The sequence below is a fragment of the Acanthochromis polyacanthus genome, chromosome 5 (assembly GCF_021347895.1).
Source record: "Acanthochromis polyacanthus isolate Apoly-LR-REF ecotype Palm Island chromosome 5, KAUST_Apoly_ChrSc, whole genome shotgun sequence".
NCBI classification, from domain to species: Eukaryota; Metazoa; Chordata; class Actinopteri; family Pomacentridae; genus Acanthochromis; species Acanthochromis polyacanthus.
In genome coordinates, this window is record NC_067117.1 from 3160121 (window position 1) to 3178601 (window position 18481).

Sequence of the window (18481 nt, forward strand, 5' to 3'; positions counted from 1 at the left end):
ACTCTTGTCATTTAAAAAAATCAGCTACAGAAACACTTCAGGACCACTGCACTTGTTTTTAGCCTTTTTAGCCTTTCTGTTTTTAAAAGTCTTTGTGTGTTTTATTTTTGTAATACTGTCTGATTTGCTGTGTCTGCAACCTGTTTCTGTTCTTCATCTTGTTATATGCCGCCTCTTGACCAGGTCGTTATTGAAAAAATCAAGCATTAAAAATAAAAAATTAAAGCAAGAAGCATCATTGGATGGGTCCTCACAGAGATACATTGTAATTACTTTGTGCAGCATCAGATTTAATGAGAAAAAAAGACTTGAAACCTACAGGACAATAGTAGTAGTAATAATAGCAATAATTAAAGCTGCAAGTATCGTTGACCAGACCCTCGCACATGTATGTTGGGACATGTTGCATCTTTCTGCATTTGGCAGAAATTTTCAGGAATGAGTACATCAAAGCGTAAAACATCTTCTTTCTTGTTGCCAGCAGGTGGCGCCATGACTGTGAATGGACATTAGCATGTGGATATTATCAGCGGAGGACTCTGATCAAACATGTAAAGTTTGTGAAGGATTGGATGATGTACAGTGGAGTTAGACAGCACTTCCTGTTTCTTGGTGAAGCATCAAAGCCCTTTTGCTGTTGTGGAAGATTTGAATAACTTTTCATCATAAAGGCCTGCTGTATAAACTGCACAAACCTGAGGTGTCTTGGAGTTAACTCCTTGTAAATTTTGGTAAAATGAGACACTTTCTGATACAACTGAAGGAACACTAACCCCTTTAATACAGTTTACAGGAGAAAAAATGACAAGAAAATCAAATCGAGAATAATCCTTTCAATGTATAATTAGAGCATCAATGATGGAATCCAGAATCCAGACTCTGTTCATTAATTGTCGTCTATTTGCAGATTAACATGAAACTGAATCACAAGTTTGTCAACAGTTTAGAAGCAAAACGAAACCAATCAACAAATTTTTAAAAGTCACCAAGTCAGATTATTAAATGACTACTGACTGCAATAAAATATCATTATTTTCCATCACAAGATTCACAAAATAAATAAATAAAATAAATCCAACTCAGTGGAATAAAAATCTGATTTTTCCATCACCTCAGCTGGTTCCATAAATGCATCACTAAGATGAGATTGAAGAAACATGAATTCAAATGAAAGGAAAGCAAACAGCAGATTCAGAAGGACATTAAAAGTAATTTACTTTTCAATCAACTCTTCAGCTGCTAAATTGTTTCTGAGAAGGTAAAATGTGAAAAAACATGGAAATAATTATAATACAATGCAAAGAATTAAATTTGAATTTAGTTATTTCACGTGTCAAGCTGAAACAGATGCACATTTCTGTTTCTTGTTTAGGTTTAAATATTTCACCGGTAAAAACTGTGCCACTCAGAGGTTCAGTGACAAGTCAGAAAACTTGTCAGGATCAACACAAACCTCCATCAAACATCACTTCCTGTGTCTTGATGCTTTAAACTGAGACCCACCATGTTACTGCTTCCACACTGAACCAACACGTCTGCCTCATTGTGAAATTTCAACATCATGAAAATCAACATCACATTTTTATTGTTTGAAAACCGAATGACATCCTTGTTTCTACATTGCTTCAGGAATTCTCATTACACTATGAAATGCGCGGTTTTAGCTCCAGTGTTTTTAAGCCCACCTTGTTAAAATCGCGGCCTGCTGTGATTGGTCAGCTGTCCCAAGAGAAGCCAGGCACTTCCGGCTCCTCACATCTCAGTATATAGAGCATCATCTCCAGGGGACACAATTGTGAAACTGTCATTCTGGTGCCACATGAAGGCCAAAGAATATTAAAATGGAAACACTGGCATCCTGGTGCCAGATAAAAACCAGATATTCTCATTTCAGAAGCTGAACGCAGATTTTAAAATGGCTAAAACATTTAAGAATCAATCACTTCCATCGTCATGTGACTAATTAATGCTGCAACTACAGAAGTAAACTGTACATCATGAACTTAAATCAGGACTGAACATGAACCAACCCTCAGACACTGGAGTTACTCTATTTGAGTTTTAGGAACTCTGCAGTGACTCCATAGCCGAAAAGATAAACGCCAGCATGTACGGGCTCAGTGAATGTGGTCTGGACTCTATGGAGGAGAGTCATGATTTCAGAGACGCTGTAGAAAGACAGAATACCTGCTCTGTGATCCAGATAAACTCCGAGTCTGGAGGACCGAGGACCAGAGACAAGAGTTTCAGTGTTGTTGTACAAAAATGTGTAACTGTTGGTATGACAACGTAAAGCCCAAGATTTGTCATTCCGTCCAAATATACATTCATTTGAGTTTCCGTCTCTGCAGATATTCTTGTATGCGACCGCTACGTAAACTCTTCCTCTCCACTGCACCTCCCAGTAACAACGTCCAGTCAGACTCTCTTTACTCAGAACCTGAAAATAGTCAATGAATCTGTCTGGATGATCAGGATAACATTGTTCTTCTCTCATTACTGTCACTCTTTTGTTCTCCTCAGACAATTCCAGACATCTGAATGCTGTGTTTGGATCCAGAGTGATTTTTCTTGAATATTTTAAGAACTCATCTCTGGTCTTTGGTTCTGGTTCTGGTTCTGGTTCTTGTCCTGACAGTGGAACATCCTCTTCGGTGATTGGCAGTGAGGTGTTTGTCCATGTGTCCCCCAGAATGTCCTGTAGTTGATCTCTGAGCTCTTTCACAGCTGCTGTCACGTCCTCAAAGTGTCTCAGAGGACAGATGTTGATGCTGGATGAGTGTGTGGACTCACTGAGTGCTGACACTGAGGGGTAGTTGAGGAGAAAGTGGCTGTGATCTGGGGTCTCTGAGAGCTGCTTCAGCTCAGCGTCTTTCCTCTTCAGATCTCTGATCTCCTGCTCCAGCTTCTCTTGAAGCTCTGTGACTCGATTCACTTCAGTCTCCTGCTGGGATCTGATCTGCTGCTTCACATCTTGGCGTCGTCTCTGGATGAGATGGATCATCTGGGTGAACATCTTCTCACTGTCCTCCACTGTTTTATGAGCAGATACATTGATGTCCTCCTGCTCTTGTTGAAGCAGCTCCACATCTTTCTGTCTGTCCTGGATTCTCTGCTGGATGTTCAGTCGACTCACCTTCAGCTTCTTCTGCTTCTTCTTCCTTTCTGCTGCTGCTGGGACTGTTTCATGGCCTTTATGTCCATCCATTGTGCAGAGATAACAGATCAACTGCTGATCACTGCGACAGAAAATCTCCATCATCTTATCATGACGAGAGCAGATGTTCTCCTGGAGGTTCTGGGAGGGCTCCATCAGCTGGTGTTTCTTGAGTCGAGCCACATCATAGTGAGGTTGGAGGTGATTGTCGCAGTAGGAAATCAAGCAGCTAAGACAGGACTTGACAGCCTTCATCTTCCTCCCAGTGCAGACATCACAGGCCACATCTTCAGGTCCAGCATAGCAGTGATCATCAGCAGCAGCTTGGAGTCCAGTCTTCTTCAGATCCTCCACTAACTCTGCTAACAGGACGTTTTTCTCCAGGACAGGCCTTGGTGTGAAAGTCTTCCTGCACTGAGGGCAGCTGTAGATTCTCTGACCATCCTCTCCATCCCAGTGTGTTTTAATACAGTCCATGCAGTAGCTGTGTCCACAGGAAGTAGTGACCGGATCCTTCAGTAGATCCAGACAGATGGAACAAGAGAATTTCTTTGAATCCGGCTGATTGCTTTGCTGCGCCATTTCTCCTCTCAGCAACTGCAAATGTTACAGCAAGTAAGAGTCACGCAGGAGGCCAAACCCAACTTTATTATCGTCAACCTTTGGACGCTGATCCGCAGCAGTTGGGTTTGTCAGCTCATTATTTGTCAGCATTCTGATTCCACCAATCCCTAAGCTGGTAGATCTATAAAAGGGGAGGAGGCTGGACTCTGCTGGAGAGAAGGGAGGGTTATCAGTCTGGTTCATACAGACTGCAGGAAGTGGAACAGTTTGATCATTGACAGAATTTATGGTCCTGATTTATACGTTTACAGTCAGTTTGAACTTCAGCAGCATGTTGGACCTCCTATAAAACTTTGTCAACAATTGAGCTTTGGTGGAATGCCAAAAACAGCAAATCAGAACAACAAAACACTCCTCATTATTAGACATAGTTCAGCTGCTTCGACTTTCATCTGATCAGCAGTGAATCAAATATTGAAACAGCTGTGGATTGTAAGTTTATTGGTGTTGTTCACATCCTTTTAACCTGTTATTGAAGAAAATGTGTGTTTCTGTTCAATGAAATCCTCCAATTTTTGCTTTTGTTTCATGCTTTCACATCAGCAGAAGAAGGAAATGAAGATGACAGTCAGATTTTTCAAACCTGAAGAGCTCATATTCAATACATTTATGATTTTCTACTTCCTGTTACCAACAGTTGACGCTATGACTGTGACTCACTTTTGGAACCTGGATGTCTTCAGATCCGGACTCTTGTCCAGCATGTGAAACTTGGTCCAGATTGAATCATGTGCAGCTGTTTCCAGCAGGTGGCAGTATGACTGTGAATGGATATTAGCATGTGGATGTGATCAGGTCAGGACTCTGATCAAACATGTAAAGTTTGAGGCAGATTGGAGCATGTACAGGGGAGTTAGACAGCACTTCCTGTTTCATGGCGAAGCATCAAAATTCAACGGGTTGCCATGGCAACGCCCTTTGACTGTTGTGGAAGATTTTAATAACTTTTCCTCATTAAGGCCTGTTGCATAAATTGGACAAATCTGAGGTGTCTTGGAGTTAAACCTTATGAGGAGTTAAACCCTGAAAATGAGCAAAAATGACAAAAAAATATCTCATAATGAAATCAAAATACCCGACTTCCTGGGTTTAGGATCTGGCGCCAAGTTTTTTTTTTTTTTTGTGCATCCTGACGTGTTGCATGTGGCTATCAACTTCAGTAGATGCAAGTGAAACGTCCTGTCTGTAGCAGATGTTACAAATGTTCCAGGGGACGCTATGGAGCCATTTTTCCACACAAATGTACATGTCCAAATAAAATATGTAATTTGTAGGCAGTTCTGATCTGCTTGAGAAAGTTTCATGAGTTTTTGAGCATTTTAGGCCTCAAGAATTCAGAGTCCAGGTTGTGTTCATTTATTGTCGTTTATTTGCAGATTAACGTGAAGTTGAATCACAAGTTTGTGGACAGTTTGGAAGCAAAACAAAACACGTGAACAAAATTAAAAATCACCAAGTCAGATTATTAAATGACTACTGACTGCAATGAAATATCTTTTTTTTCCATCAGAAAATCCACAATGAAGTATAAAATTCTGTACGTGTCCCTGTGAAAAAGAAATTAAGTGCACATTTGAATAAAAGCTGATTTTTCCATCACCTCAGCTGGTTCCATAAATGCATCACTAACATGAGATTGAAGAAACATGAATTCAAAATAAACGGAAAGCAAAGACCAGATTCAGAAGGACATTAAAAATCATTTACTGTTACATTTTCAATCAACTCTTCAGTTGCGAAATAGTTTCTGAGAAGGTAAAATGTGAAAACATGGAAACATTTACAATAAAATGCGAAGAATTAAATGTAAATTTAGTAATCTCGTGTCAAGCTGATACAGATGTCCATTTTCTGTTTGTTGTTTAAATATTTCACCTGTAAAAACTGTCACTCAGTGGTTCAGTGAGGAGTCTGTTTTTTCGTGCTTTCATGTCACAAATTCTCAGAAAACATTAAACATTGACTCAAATCCGTTCAGACAATCAGGTTCTCCATCAACAATAATCTGAGCTGTGTCGCAGAAAATTCCATCACCGTCTCCGTCTCCGTGTGCATCATCTTCTCCATCATTGTCTCCATCAATGTCTCCATCACCGTCTCCATCATCGTCTCCATCATCATCTTCATCATCATCTTCACCGTTGCCTCCATCATAATGTTGTTCTTCTCTCGTAAAAGTTACTTTTCTGTTCCCTTCAGATAATAACAGCCCTCTGTGTGCTGTGTTTGGATCCAGAGTGATTTCTCTTGAATACTTTAAGAACTCATCTCTGGTCTTTGGTTGTGGTTCTGACAGTAAAACATCCACTTCAGTGATTGCCAGTGAGATGTTTGTCCACATGTCCCTCAGAATGTCCTGTAGTTGATCTCTGAGCTCTTTAACAGCTGCTGTCACGTCCTCAAAGCGTCTTCGAGGACGGATGTTGATGCAGTAGTTGAGGAGAAAGTGGTTGTGATCTGGTGTAACTGAGAACTGCTTCAGCTCAGCATCTTTCTTCTTCAGATCTCTGATCTCCTGCTCCAGCTTCTCTCGAAGCTCTTTGACTCGATTCACTTCAGTCTCCTGCTGAGATCTGATCTGCTGCTTCACATCAGAGCATCTGTTCTTGATGAGATGGATCATCTCGGTCAACATCTTCTCACTGTCCTCCACTGTTTTATGAGCAGATACATTGATGTCCTCCAGCTCCTGTTGAAGCAGCTCCACATCTTTCTGTCTGTACTTGATTCTCTGCTGGATGTTCAGTCGACTCACCTCCAGCTCTATGGTGCAGAGATAACAGATCAACTGCTGATCAGTGTGACAGAAAATCTCCATCATCTGTCCATGACGAGAGCAGATGTTCTCTTGGAGGTTCTTGGAGGGCTCCACCAGCTGGTGTTTCTTGAGTTGAGCCACATCATAGTGAGGTTGGAGGTGATTGTCGCAGTAGGAAATCAGGCAGCCGAGACAGGACTTGACAGCCTTCCTCTTCCTCCCAGTGCAGACATCACAGGCCACATCTTCAGGTCCAGCATAGCAGTGATCATCAGCAGCAGCTTGGAGTCCAGTCTTCTTCAGATCCTCCACTAACTCTGCTAACAGGACGTGTTTCTCCAGGTCAGGCCTCGGTGTGAAAGTCTTCCCACACTGAGGACAGCTGTAGATTCTCTGACCATCCTCTCCATCCCAGTGTGTTTTAATACAGTCCATGCAGTAGCTGTGTCCACAGGAAGTAGTGACCGGATCCTTCAGTAGATCCAGACAGATGGAATTTCTTCATCCGGCTGATTTCTTTGCTGCGCCATTTCTTCTCTCCGTCACACAGACTATTTGTGTTTGACTTCCTCGTACCTGAAACTAGTCTGAGCTCTGATCTACAAATCATGTGTTCCTGCAGCGAACGGTTCGTGTCCAGAGTGCAGATCTGAAGGGGAGCAACCAGGAAATGTGTGGTCAGAGTGGAGCTGTTGTGGTTGCAGAGCAGGAATATGAAGCAGGTTATCAGGTTGAGGTTAATTCCAGGAAGAGCAGAGAGATGCTGAGTGTTGAACCTTTTTACAGCAGAATTTAATTCTCATTCAGCCCTCAAACGACAGTTTAAAACACTTACTCAAATTTCCTCACCGATAAACATATGCTCATCAAAAATGCAGTGATGAAAATATTACGTTTACTTTATTTAGACTTTTGCTGAGTCGCTTGTTTTAACCGACATCGATCCACAAATTTAACCCTTTAAATGCCAGTTTGTTTACGCAGTTTCACTGTTATTTTTATGAAAACAAATACGTAATGACTTATTTTTAATATAATTTGTGGTAAATGATAAATTCTGTCTTTTAATTATCACATTTAGGAACATATCAAAGATGACTGACGTTGATTCAGATCTTTTATGCAATTAGTACTGAGAAGTATTTTGCTTTTATCACAGTCTGAGGCATGTCAGTGAGCAATACATTTAATTTGATGTGGTGTTGTTTTTATTATTTTATGTAGCATTTGATTGAATGACAAAAATCGCTTAAGATCTCAAAGACAATAGTAGTAGTCATAATAGTAATAATTAAAGCTGTAAGCATTGTTGAATGAGTCCTTGCACATCCATGTAGGGACATGGTGCATGTGGAGGTGTGGCAGAAATTTCAAGGAGTTGACATTTAGCTGACCAATGTCAAGGATTATATCACAGAGTTTCTTGCAATGGTATGTGTAAATATAATGGCTACAACTTCCTGTTTCCAATAGGTGGCACTGTGACTGTGACTCACTTTTGGAACCTAGGGCTGAATCCCAAACCGCCCCCTACACACTCCCACTACACTACCGAGTGTCACTCCAAAAGAAGTCACACTCGCAGCTGTGGAGGGCACTTTAATTGAAGGGGGAGGGTATAAATACGATCGTCAGGAATGGGACACCCCAATGACGTATTGGGACGCCCTGTCACCTCACTGGAAAACGGAAGATGTCATCGCCATGGTAACACAAAGATGCCTACTGTGCATGGCTGTAGAGCTGTGGCACAGGTTGCAGGCAATGATGTAGGGGCTACATTCTGCTTCAAATAATTTGAAGTCATCCCACGTTTTCCAATCCTATTATCTGGTATTTGAAATCCAACAAATGAATGAATGAATAAATGAATTCTGTCAGTTGTGTTCAAATTTTTAGGTGTCAGGGGGTGCACAATAAAATCAAACGTTAGCAGAGAAGAAGATTTGTTTCTTTTGATTTATCTTTTTTCACCACTCTTTGTGATGTTCTGTCAGTGTGAAAAAGGCGTGGGAGAAATTATGGACGCATGTGGAACTTCATCGATATGTTTGTTTCCTCCTCCATTTCAACGTTGCACTTCCTGAAAAAGTTGTCGAGAGTGAGCATCGATGCAGACTCGCTATTTAAGGGCTGAACAGTCCACTCTCCCTCCGCACTACACGGTTTGGGACGGCCCTTAATATGGAGGACCCTCCGCGGGAACGCGCAAACGGAGGGATAGTGTGTAGGGATAGTGTGTAGGGGGCGGTTTGGGATTCAGCCTACATGTCTTCAGACAAGGAGTCTTGTCCAGCATCTGAAATTTGGTCCAGATTGGATCATGTGCAGCTGTTTCCAGCAGGTGGCACTATGACTGTGAATGGATTTTAGCATTTGGATGTGATCAGTCCCAGACTCGAATCAAACATGTAAAGTTTGAGGCAGATTGGAGCATGTACAGTGGCGTTAGACAGCACTTCCTGTTTCATGGTGAACCATCAAAGCTCTGGAGGTCGCCATGGCCACGCCCTTTGACTGTTGTGGAAGATTTTAATAAATTTTCATCATTAAGGCCTGTTGTATGAACTGGCCAAATCTGAGGTGTCCTGGAGTTACCCCCTATGAGGAGTTAAACCATGAAAATGAGGGGGAAAAAAATCTCACAGTTAAAGCAAAATGGCCAACTTCTCGTTCGGTTTAGGTTATGCCTCCAAGATGCTTTTTTGTGCGTCCTGACGTGCTACATGTGGCTACCAACTTTGGTAGATGTAGGTGAAGTGTCCTGCCTATAGTCGATGTTACAAATGTTACAGGGGGCGCTATGGAGCCATTTGTCACACACATGCACAAGTCCAAAAATGTAGTTTGTCGCCAATTGTGATACATGTGCAAATTTTCAAGAGTTTTTGAGCAAGTTTCGACCTCAAAAATGTGATTGTTTTGAACGAGAATGAATTTCTTTCCTTCCAACAGGGTCCGACACACTGTCAGTGCTTGGGTCACAAAAATAAAACTAAAGACATGACTTAAAGGAGAAATCAGATCAAACTTTTCGGTCCAGTTAGATGAAAGTAAGTTTTGTTTGTCTGAAACACTTTCTGATACAACTGCAAGAACACTAACCCCTTTAATACAGTTCACAGGAGAAAAAAAATGACAGCAATATCAAATATGTAGTAATCATGTCAATGTCTCATTAGAGGATCAATGATAGAGTCCAGAATCCAGGCTCTGTTCATTTATTGTCGTTTATTTGCAGATTAACATGAAGCAGAATCACAAATTTGTTGATTTTTTAGAAGCAAATCAAAACACACCAAGTCAGATTATCAAATGTCTACTGAGTACTATAAAATATAATTTTTTTTCAACCAGAAAATCCACAATAAAACACAAATCCCATAAATTCTGTACATATATCTGTGTCAAAGAGAAATGAAGTGCACATTGGAATAAAAAGCTGATTTTTCCTTCACCTCAGCTGGCTCCATAAATGCATCACTAACATGAGATTGAAGAAACATGAATTCAAGTGAAAGGAAAGCAAACAGCAGATTCAGAAGTACATTAAAAGTCATTTACTGTTACATTTACATTCAACTTTTAAGTTGCTAAATAGTTTCTGAGAAGGTAAAATGTGAAAACATGAACATATTTACAATAAAATACAAAGAATACAATGTGAATTACATAATCTCATGTGTCAAACTCATATCGATACACACAAAACTGCTGCAAAGACACAAAAGAAGAAATAAAACGGTGTCGGTTCATTTTTTTTTTCTTTTTTTGCACTTTTGTGTCATGAATTCTCAGAAAACATGAAACATTGGCTCAAATCCTTTCAGACAAACTGGTTGTTCAACAATTATCTCAGCTGTCACACAGAAAATATAAAACAGAAATGATGAAATGATGGATTACAGAACTTCAGTTAATGATTACTTCATGCTGATTATTTTCTCTGTCAATCATTTTAAGCATAAAATGTCAGAAAATACTAAAACAAGCAAATATTTGATTGCCTCACAGCTCAACAGTTCAACAGTTGGAATCAAAAACCGACAAAACATACAGTTTCTTGTCAGATATGAAAAATGAAATCAAGAAATGTTTCAGAAGCTGAAAGCAGATTTAAAAATGACTGAAACATTTAAGAATCAATCATTTCCGTCGTCATGTGACTAATTAATGCTGCAACTGTAGATCACGAACTTAAATCAGGGCTGAACATGAACCAACCCTCAGACGCTGAAGTTACTCTATTTGAGTTTGAGGAACTCTGCAGTGGTTCCATAGAAAACCCAAACTCCAGCATGTATGGGCTCAGTGAATGTGGTCTGGACTATGTGGAGGAGAGTTATGGTTTTAGAGACGCTGTAGAAAGACAGAATACCTGCTCCGTGATCCAGATAAACTCCGATTCTGGAGGCCGGAGGACTAGAGATGGGAGTTTCAGTGTTGTTGTAGCAAAATTTATAACTGTGGGTGTCACAGAGTAAAGACCAAGATTTGTCATTTTGTCCAAATCCACATTCAATTGAGTTTCCTGTTCTGCGGATATTCTTGGAAGCAACCGCGACATAAATCCCTCTTCTTCTCCACTCCACCTCCCAGTAACAACATCCAGTCAGACTCTCTTTACTCAGGACCTGCCGAAAATAAGTGAATCTTTCTGGATGATCAGGATAACGTTGTTCTTTTTGCACAAATGTTACTTTTCTGTTCCCTTCAGATAATAACAGCTGTCTGTTTGCTGTGTTTGGATCCAGAGTGATTTGTCTTGAAAATTTTGTGAATCCAGCTCTGGCCTCTGCTTGTGCTTGTGGTCCTGACAGTAAAACGTCAGACAGAGAATGGGGACTTTCCATGAAGCTGACTTTTCTTTTACCTTCAGTTAATAACGTATGTGTCTTTGCTGTGTTTGGATCCAGAGTGATTTCTTTTGAATATTTTAAGAATCCAGCTCTGGTCTCTGGCTCTGGTTCTGGCTCTGGTTCTGGTTCTAGTTCTAGTTGTGGTCCTTTTTCCATTTGGACCGAACAGTTGTAATCCACATTTGTAGTTCCAAAGGAGTGAGTGTTGGTCTCTTTACTATTCCTATAGTCCAGTGTTTCTCAAAGTGTGTGTTGACAGGGGGGCAGGTGAGTGACTGTGAGGAAAAGGTCTGTCTACGTGAAACTAATTAGCTGAACTGTTGTTTTAACGTTGGCCTGTTTTTTGCAGTGCACAATACTCAAACTGCGCTGTCCGTTGCTCAAAACCAAATATGCAAGTCTTGACTTGTGTTCATACTTGCCAAATAAGCACTTGGTGGGGGTTATCTTCCAAAGTTGGTCCTGACAGAAAGAGTTTGAGAATCACTGCTCTGGTCCATTTGAGAAACAGTCCTTCATGCAGATAAGTTATTCCTCTGTTGTCTTCAAGCAGGACAAAGAGAACAATCCATTACTCCTTCTGGACAGATTCACAGACCATACAGACTCCTCTAATTGCTAAGTGTACTCTTATCTTCCTCAGATGTTTTCTGTTTTCAGCAGAGAACTCCCAAAAAACTCCAAACATAGTGTCTCTTCATTTTCAAACAAAAGCAGAATTCCCCATAGATATGTGCATTACAACATATTCTCTCTCCTAACTTGCACTCTTTCTCAAGTCTCATCGCGACACTCTGCAGTGTCTCAACTCTCAACCGCTTCCACATTTTAGTTCCACATTTCAGTTGAAAAACAACCAAGTTTAAGAAAGTGCGACTGCTTGCATGCGTCCAGAGTTGCAAACGTATTCATTTTACTGGCAGTTAGCCACATCCTACTTTTGACATCCATTGTGCAATCTCAGACTTACTTGGATTGTCAAACTCATTTTAAATCACCATTCAATACCTCAAACTTAATGCTTATGAATCATTCTAATGTGAGCGTATGATTATCAGGCCTCAGTATAATCAACCATAAAATCAGCAGGTTACAGCATAACAAATCATAAAATCATCAGGGTATAATTCTTACAGATTAAAAATTAATTACTGTGTAAATATGCGTAATCTGTAGGTTAACATAATTAATCATACAGTTAGATCGTCCTACTGGCATGTGAGCACACATTATTCAAGTGACCTTATAATCAATTCATAAAATCAACAGATTTTAATACTTGTAAAATGCAATCCCTTTATTCTACCTACTTATGCCAGAAGTCCGTACTATTTGGCTGTCTCTGGGATCTCATACCTCAGCTCCTCTCGACAGAATCCAAAACACTAATTAATGCTGCAACTACAAAAGTAAACTGTAGATCGTGAACTTAGATCTGGACTAAACACGAACCGACCCTCAGACACTGGAATTACTTTATCTGAGTTTAACGAACTCTGCAATGGTTGCAGAATTGAACAACCAACCTGCATCACCGCAAAGCTGAACTCCAGCATGTATGGGCTCAGTGAATGTGGTCTGGACTCTGTGGAGGAGAGTCATGGTTTTAGAGACGCTGTAGAAAGACAGAATACCTGCTCTGTGATCCAGATAGACTCCGATTCTGGAGGACCAAGGACCAGAGACAGGAATTTTAGTGTTGTTGTAGAAAAACTTATACTTGTTGGTGTAACGTAAAGACCAAGATTTGTCATTTAGTCCAAATATACATTCATCTGAGCTTCCTTTTCTGCAGATGTTCTTGTATGCGACCGCTACATGAACTCCTATTCCGCTCCACTCCACCTCCCAGTAACAACGTCCGGTCAGACTCTCTTTACTCAGAACCTGCCAATAATCAGTGAATCTGTCTGGATGATCGGGGTAACGTTGTTTTTGTTCACTCAAAGTTACTTTTCTGTTCCTCCCACAAAGTAACAGATCTTTATGTACTGTGTTTGGATCCAGAGTGATTTGTCTAGAATATTTTAAGAATCCATCTCTGGTCTTTGGCTCTGGTTCTGACAGTAAATCATCAACTTCAGCGTTTGAGCAGATGTTCTCCTGGAGGTTCTTGGAGGGCTCCACCAGCTGGTGTTTCTTTAATGGTGGTGAATCATAGTGAAGTTGGAGGTGATTTTCACAATAAGAAGCTAAACAGACCAGACAGGACTTGACAGCCTTCATCTTCCTCCCAGTGCAGACATCACAGGCCACATCTTCAGGTCCAGCATAGCAGTGATCATCAGCAGCAGCTTGGAGTCCAGTCTTCTTCAGCTCCTCCACTAACTCTGCTAATAAGATGCTTTTCTGCAGGTCAGGCCTGTGCTTGAAAGTCTTCCTGCACTGAGGGCAGCTGTAGATTCTCTTACCATCCTCTCCATCCCAGTGTGCTTTAATACAGTCCATGCAGTAGCTGTGTCCACAGGAAGTAGTGACCGGATCCTTCAGTAGATCCAGACAGATGGAACAAGAGAATTTCTCTGCATCCGGCTGATCTCTTTGCTGCGCCATTTCTGCTCTCGGTCACACAGACTGTTTGAATTCGAGTGCAGATCTGAAAGGGAGGAACCAGGAAATGTGTGGAAATATGAGCTGTTGTGTTTGTAGATCAGGAAGAGGAGGAGGGTTATCAGATTGAGTTTAATTCCAGGAACTGCAGAGAGACGCTGAGTGTCGAAACTTTTTACAGCAGAACTCATTTCTCATTCAACCCACAGACAGCAGTTTAATAAAAACTTACTCAGATTTCCTCACTGACAAAAATATGAATGTATTACATGTTAACATTATTTAAACTTTGACTGAGTTGCTTTTATTTAACATCGATTTGACATCGATTCTGATCATAAGTCATACATTTTTCATGCAATTAATAAGAAATATTTTACTCTTTTCACAGTCTGGGATATGTCAGTAAGCAGTGAATTTGGTGTGATGCATTGTTATTACTATGATTTTGTGCAGCAGCAGATGTAAAGAAAAAATCACTTGAGACCTCTTGAGACCTCAAGGAGAATAGTAGTAGTTATAATAGTCATAATTAAAGCTGCAACCATCATTGAATGGACCTTTGCACTTTCATGTCGGGACGTGGTGCACGTGGAGGTGTGGCAGAAATTTTAAGGAGCTGACACTTCACGTACCAGTGTCATGGATTATATCACAGAGTTTCTGGTAACGGTATGTGCAATTATAATGGCTACAACTTCCTGTTGCCAGTAGGTGGCACTATGGCTGTGACTCACTTTTGGAACATGGACATTTTCAGATCCGGACTCTTGTCTAGCATCTGAAACTTGGTCCAGGTTGGATCTTATGCAGCTGAGATAGAAACACTTAAGTTTTGATGGTGATACATTAAAATGCACCACATCGCCATAGACATGCTGTTTGATGACAACTCACAGTTTTCTCCATGAATCATCATCAGTGTCTTCAGGCTTGTGGCACCATGTTTGAGGTTAATAATGGTAGTACATCAAAACATGAAACATGTCTTTTACTGTTGCCAGCAGCTGGTGTTATAACTTTGAATGGATATTAGCATATGGATGTGGTCAGGGCAGGACTCTGGCTAAACATGTAAAGTCTGAGGCAGATTGAGCATGGGGATTTAGACAGCATTTCCTGTTTCATAGCAAGGCATGCAAAATGTCCGCCACCTGGTGCGATCACTGCGACTGTATTTTGACCTACGGATGTCATCAGACCTGGACTCTGATAAGACATGTAAAGTTTGAGGCAGATTGGAGCATGTACAGGCCAATTACACAGCTTTTCCTGTATCAAACATCAAAATTCTGGGGGCAACCATTTCCACACCCTCAGATTATTGCAGAGTATTTTCATAACTTTTCATTACCCATGCTTGGTATCCATCTTGTCCAAATTTCAGATCTGTCAGAGTTACCCCCTTTGAGTTTATAGCTTTTGAAAATGTGCAAAAATTGGTCCAAAATCATCCAAAATACGACGCATGATTCAAAATGTCCGACTTCCTGTTGGGTTTTGGACATGGTTGTCAATTACATTTTTGTGCATCTTGACGAGTTACATATGTGCATCAAATGTCTAAACTCTCAGTGACATGTACTGCAGGAATAAATGTCCAGGTGGCGCTATGGAGTCATTTTAGCTCACACTTATGCAGTTCCCCTAAAATATCAAATTGTTCTCTGGTACTGATATGCATGCAAAGTTTCATGTGTTTGCGTATTTTAGGCCTTCAAAGTCCAAATGAAAAGTCTACCAAAGAAAGAATAATAAGAAATAAACAGAAAACGAAATCCATAGGTTTCATTAGAGTCTTTGCACCAATTGGGGCTTTGACCCTAAATAGATAGATAGATAGATATATTAAACCTTTATTAATCCCACAGCGGGGAAATTACCATTATACAGCAGCAATAGGACATTGAATAAAGCTGCATTAGGCCCTTTCACACGTGTGGATGTGGTGCATGTGGAGGTGTGGCAGAAAATTTCAAGGAGCTGAGACTGAGCTGACCAACGTCAAGGATTATGTCGCAGAGTGTCTGGCAACGGTAAAAATGACAACAATATCAAATATAGAAAAATAATTTCAATGTATAATTAGAGCATCAATGATAGAATCCAGAATCCAGGCTCTGTTCATTTATTGTTGTTTATTTGCAGATTACCATGAAGCTGAATCACAGTTTATCGACTTTTTAGAAACAAAACAAAACACAACAACAAAATTTTAAAAACCACCAAGTCAGTTTATCAAATGTATACTGAGTACTATAAAATATCATGTTTTTTCAACCAGAAAATCCACAATAAAACATAAATCCCATAAATTCTGTACATATATACATGTCAAAGAGAAATGAAGTGCACATTGGAATAAAAATCTGATTTTTCCATCACCTCAGCTGGTTCCATAAATGCATCACTAACATGAAATTGAAGAAACATAAATTCAAGTGAAAGGAAAGCAAACAGCAGATTCAGAAGGACATTAAAAGTCATTTACTGCTACATTTACATTCAACTCTTAAATTGCAAAATAGTTTCTGAGAAGGTTAAAATGTGAAAACAATATTGACAATAAAAAACAAAGAATAAATGTGAATTTAGTGATTTCATGTGTCAAGCTGGTACAGATGCACATTTTCTGTTGTTGATGTTTAAATATTTCACCTGTAAAAACTGTCACTGAGTGGTTTGGTCATAAATCCTTTTACTAATTCTTAACTTTTAGATGATAAATTCACACAAAACATTAAACATTGACTCAAATCCATTCAATCAAACAGAAATGATGAAACTATGGATTACATGACTTCAGTTAATGATTATTTCATGCTGATTATTTTCTCTGTCAATCATTTTTAATGTAAAACAAAAGAAAATACTAAAACAAACATTTTAATGCTCCACAGCTCAACAGTTGAATAGTTTGAATCCAAAACCCACAAAACATTCAGTTTCTTGTCAAATATGAAAAATAAAATGAAGAAATGTTTCAGAAGCTGAAAGCAGATTTTAAAATAACTGAAACATTTAAAAATCAATCAGTTCCACCATCATGTGACTAATTAATGCTGCAACTACAGAAGTAAACTGCAGATCATGAACTTAAATCAGGGCTGAACATGAACTGACCCTCAGATACTGGAGTCACTCTATTTGAGTTTCAGGAACTCTGCAGTGTCTGAATCAAAGACAAGACAAACTCCAGCATGTATGGGCTCAGTGAATGTGGTCTGGACTCTGTGGAGGAGAGTCATGGTTTTGGAGACGCTGTAGAAAGACAGAATACCTGCTGTGTGATCCAGATAAACTCCGATTCTGGAGGACTGAGGACCGGAGACGGGAGTTTCAGAGTTGTTGTACCAAAATGAATAACTGTTGGTGTCACAACGTAAAGTCCAAGATTTGTAATTGAGTCCAAATCCGCATTCATATAAGCCTCCATCTCTGCAAATATTCTTGTATGCGACCGCTACATAAACTCCTTCTCCTCTCCACTCCACCTCCCAGTAGCAACATCCAGTCAGACTCTCTTTACTCAGGACCTGACAATATCCAATGGATCTGTTGGAGACTTTTCTGTCTCCTTCAGATAATTCCAGACGTCCGTGTGCTGTGTTTGGATCCAGAGTGATTTCTCTCGAACATTTTAAGAATCCAGCTCTGGTCTTTGGTTCTGGTCCTGACAGTGAAACATCCACTTCATTGATTGCCAGTCCCAGTAACTCTGCTAACAGGACGTTTTTCTCCAGGTCAGGCCTCGGTGTGAAAATCTTCCTGCATTGAGGGCAGCTGTAGGTTCTCTGACCATCCTCTTCATCCCAGTGTGTTTTAATACAGTCCATGCAGAAGTTGTGTCCACAGGAAGTAGTGACCGGATCCTTCAGTAGATCCACACAGATGAAGCAAGAGAATTTCTCTGCATCCGGCTGATTTCTTTGCTGCGCCATTTCTGCTCTCGGTCACACAGACTGTTTGAGTTTCACTTTCTCATACATTGAACTCGTCTGAACTCTGATCGACAAATCATGTGCTCCTGCAGTAAACAGGCCCTGTCAGCTCTACCAGCCATCTGCAGAGTGCAGATCTGAAGGGGAGGAACCAGGAAATGGGTGGAGTGGAGCTGTTGTGTTTGTCGATCTGGAAGAGGAGGGTTATCAGGCTGAGCTTGATTCCAGGAAGAGCAGAGAGACGCTGAGTGTTGAACCTTTTTACAGCAGAGCTCATTTCTCATTCAACCCTCAGACGACAGTTGAAACAACTTACTCAGATTTCCTCACTGATAAAAATTTCCGCATCAACAACGTTGTGATGAAAATATTACGTTTTCTTTGTTTAGACTTCTGCTGAGTCGCTTTTTTTTTAACCGTCATTGATCTTGATCTCAAGTGACAAATTTAACCCTTTAAATGCCAGCTTATTCATGCAGTTTCACTGTTATTGGTTTTTTGAACAAATGTAAAAATACTTGGTTTTAAATCAGTGATAAATGAAAAATTCTGTCTTTTGAGTATCACAATCAGGAATATATCAAAGATTATT

At 40.1% G+C, this 18481-nt stretch overlaps 3 protein-coding genes across 4 annotated transcripts in view; 1 reads left to right on the forward strand and 2 right to left on the reverse strand.

The window, feature by feature from the left end:
• LOC110966357 (metabotropic glutamate receptor 7) overlaps positions 1-18481 on the forward strand; it is a 262684-nt gene that overhangs the window by 49102 nt on the left and 195101 nt on the right.
• Positions 759-3893, reverse strand: LOC110966354 (tripartite motif-containing protein 16-like). The gene has a single exon (XM_051948881.1). The coding sequence runs from the start codon at positions 3737-3739 to the stop codon at positions 2051-2053; it is 1689 nt and encodes a 562-aa protein (XP_051804841.1). The 5' UTR covers positions 3740-3893; the 3' UTR covers positions 759-2050.
• Positions 9752-18332, reverse strand: LOC110966353 (tripartite motif-containing protein 16-like). 2 transcript variants are annotated; one of them, XM_051948899.1, is made up of 2 exons: positions 17229-18332; positions 9752-13032 (listed from the first exon to the last, which is right to left on the reverse strand). In XM_051948899.1, the coding sequence occupies exons 1-2, from the start codon at positions 17887-17889 to the stop codon at positions 12875-12877; spliced, it is 819 nt and encodes a 272-aa protein (XP_051804859.1). In that variant the 5' UTR covers positions 17890-18332; the 3' UTR covers positions 9752-12874. The 2 variants fall into 2 exon arrangements, with proteins under 2 accessions (XP_051804859.1, XP_022071380.2); XM_022215688.2 differs by having other exon boundaries at positions 9752-9997; positions 16334-18281.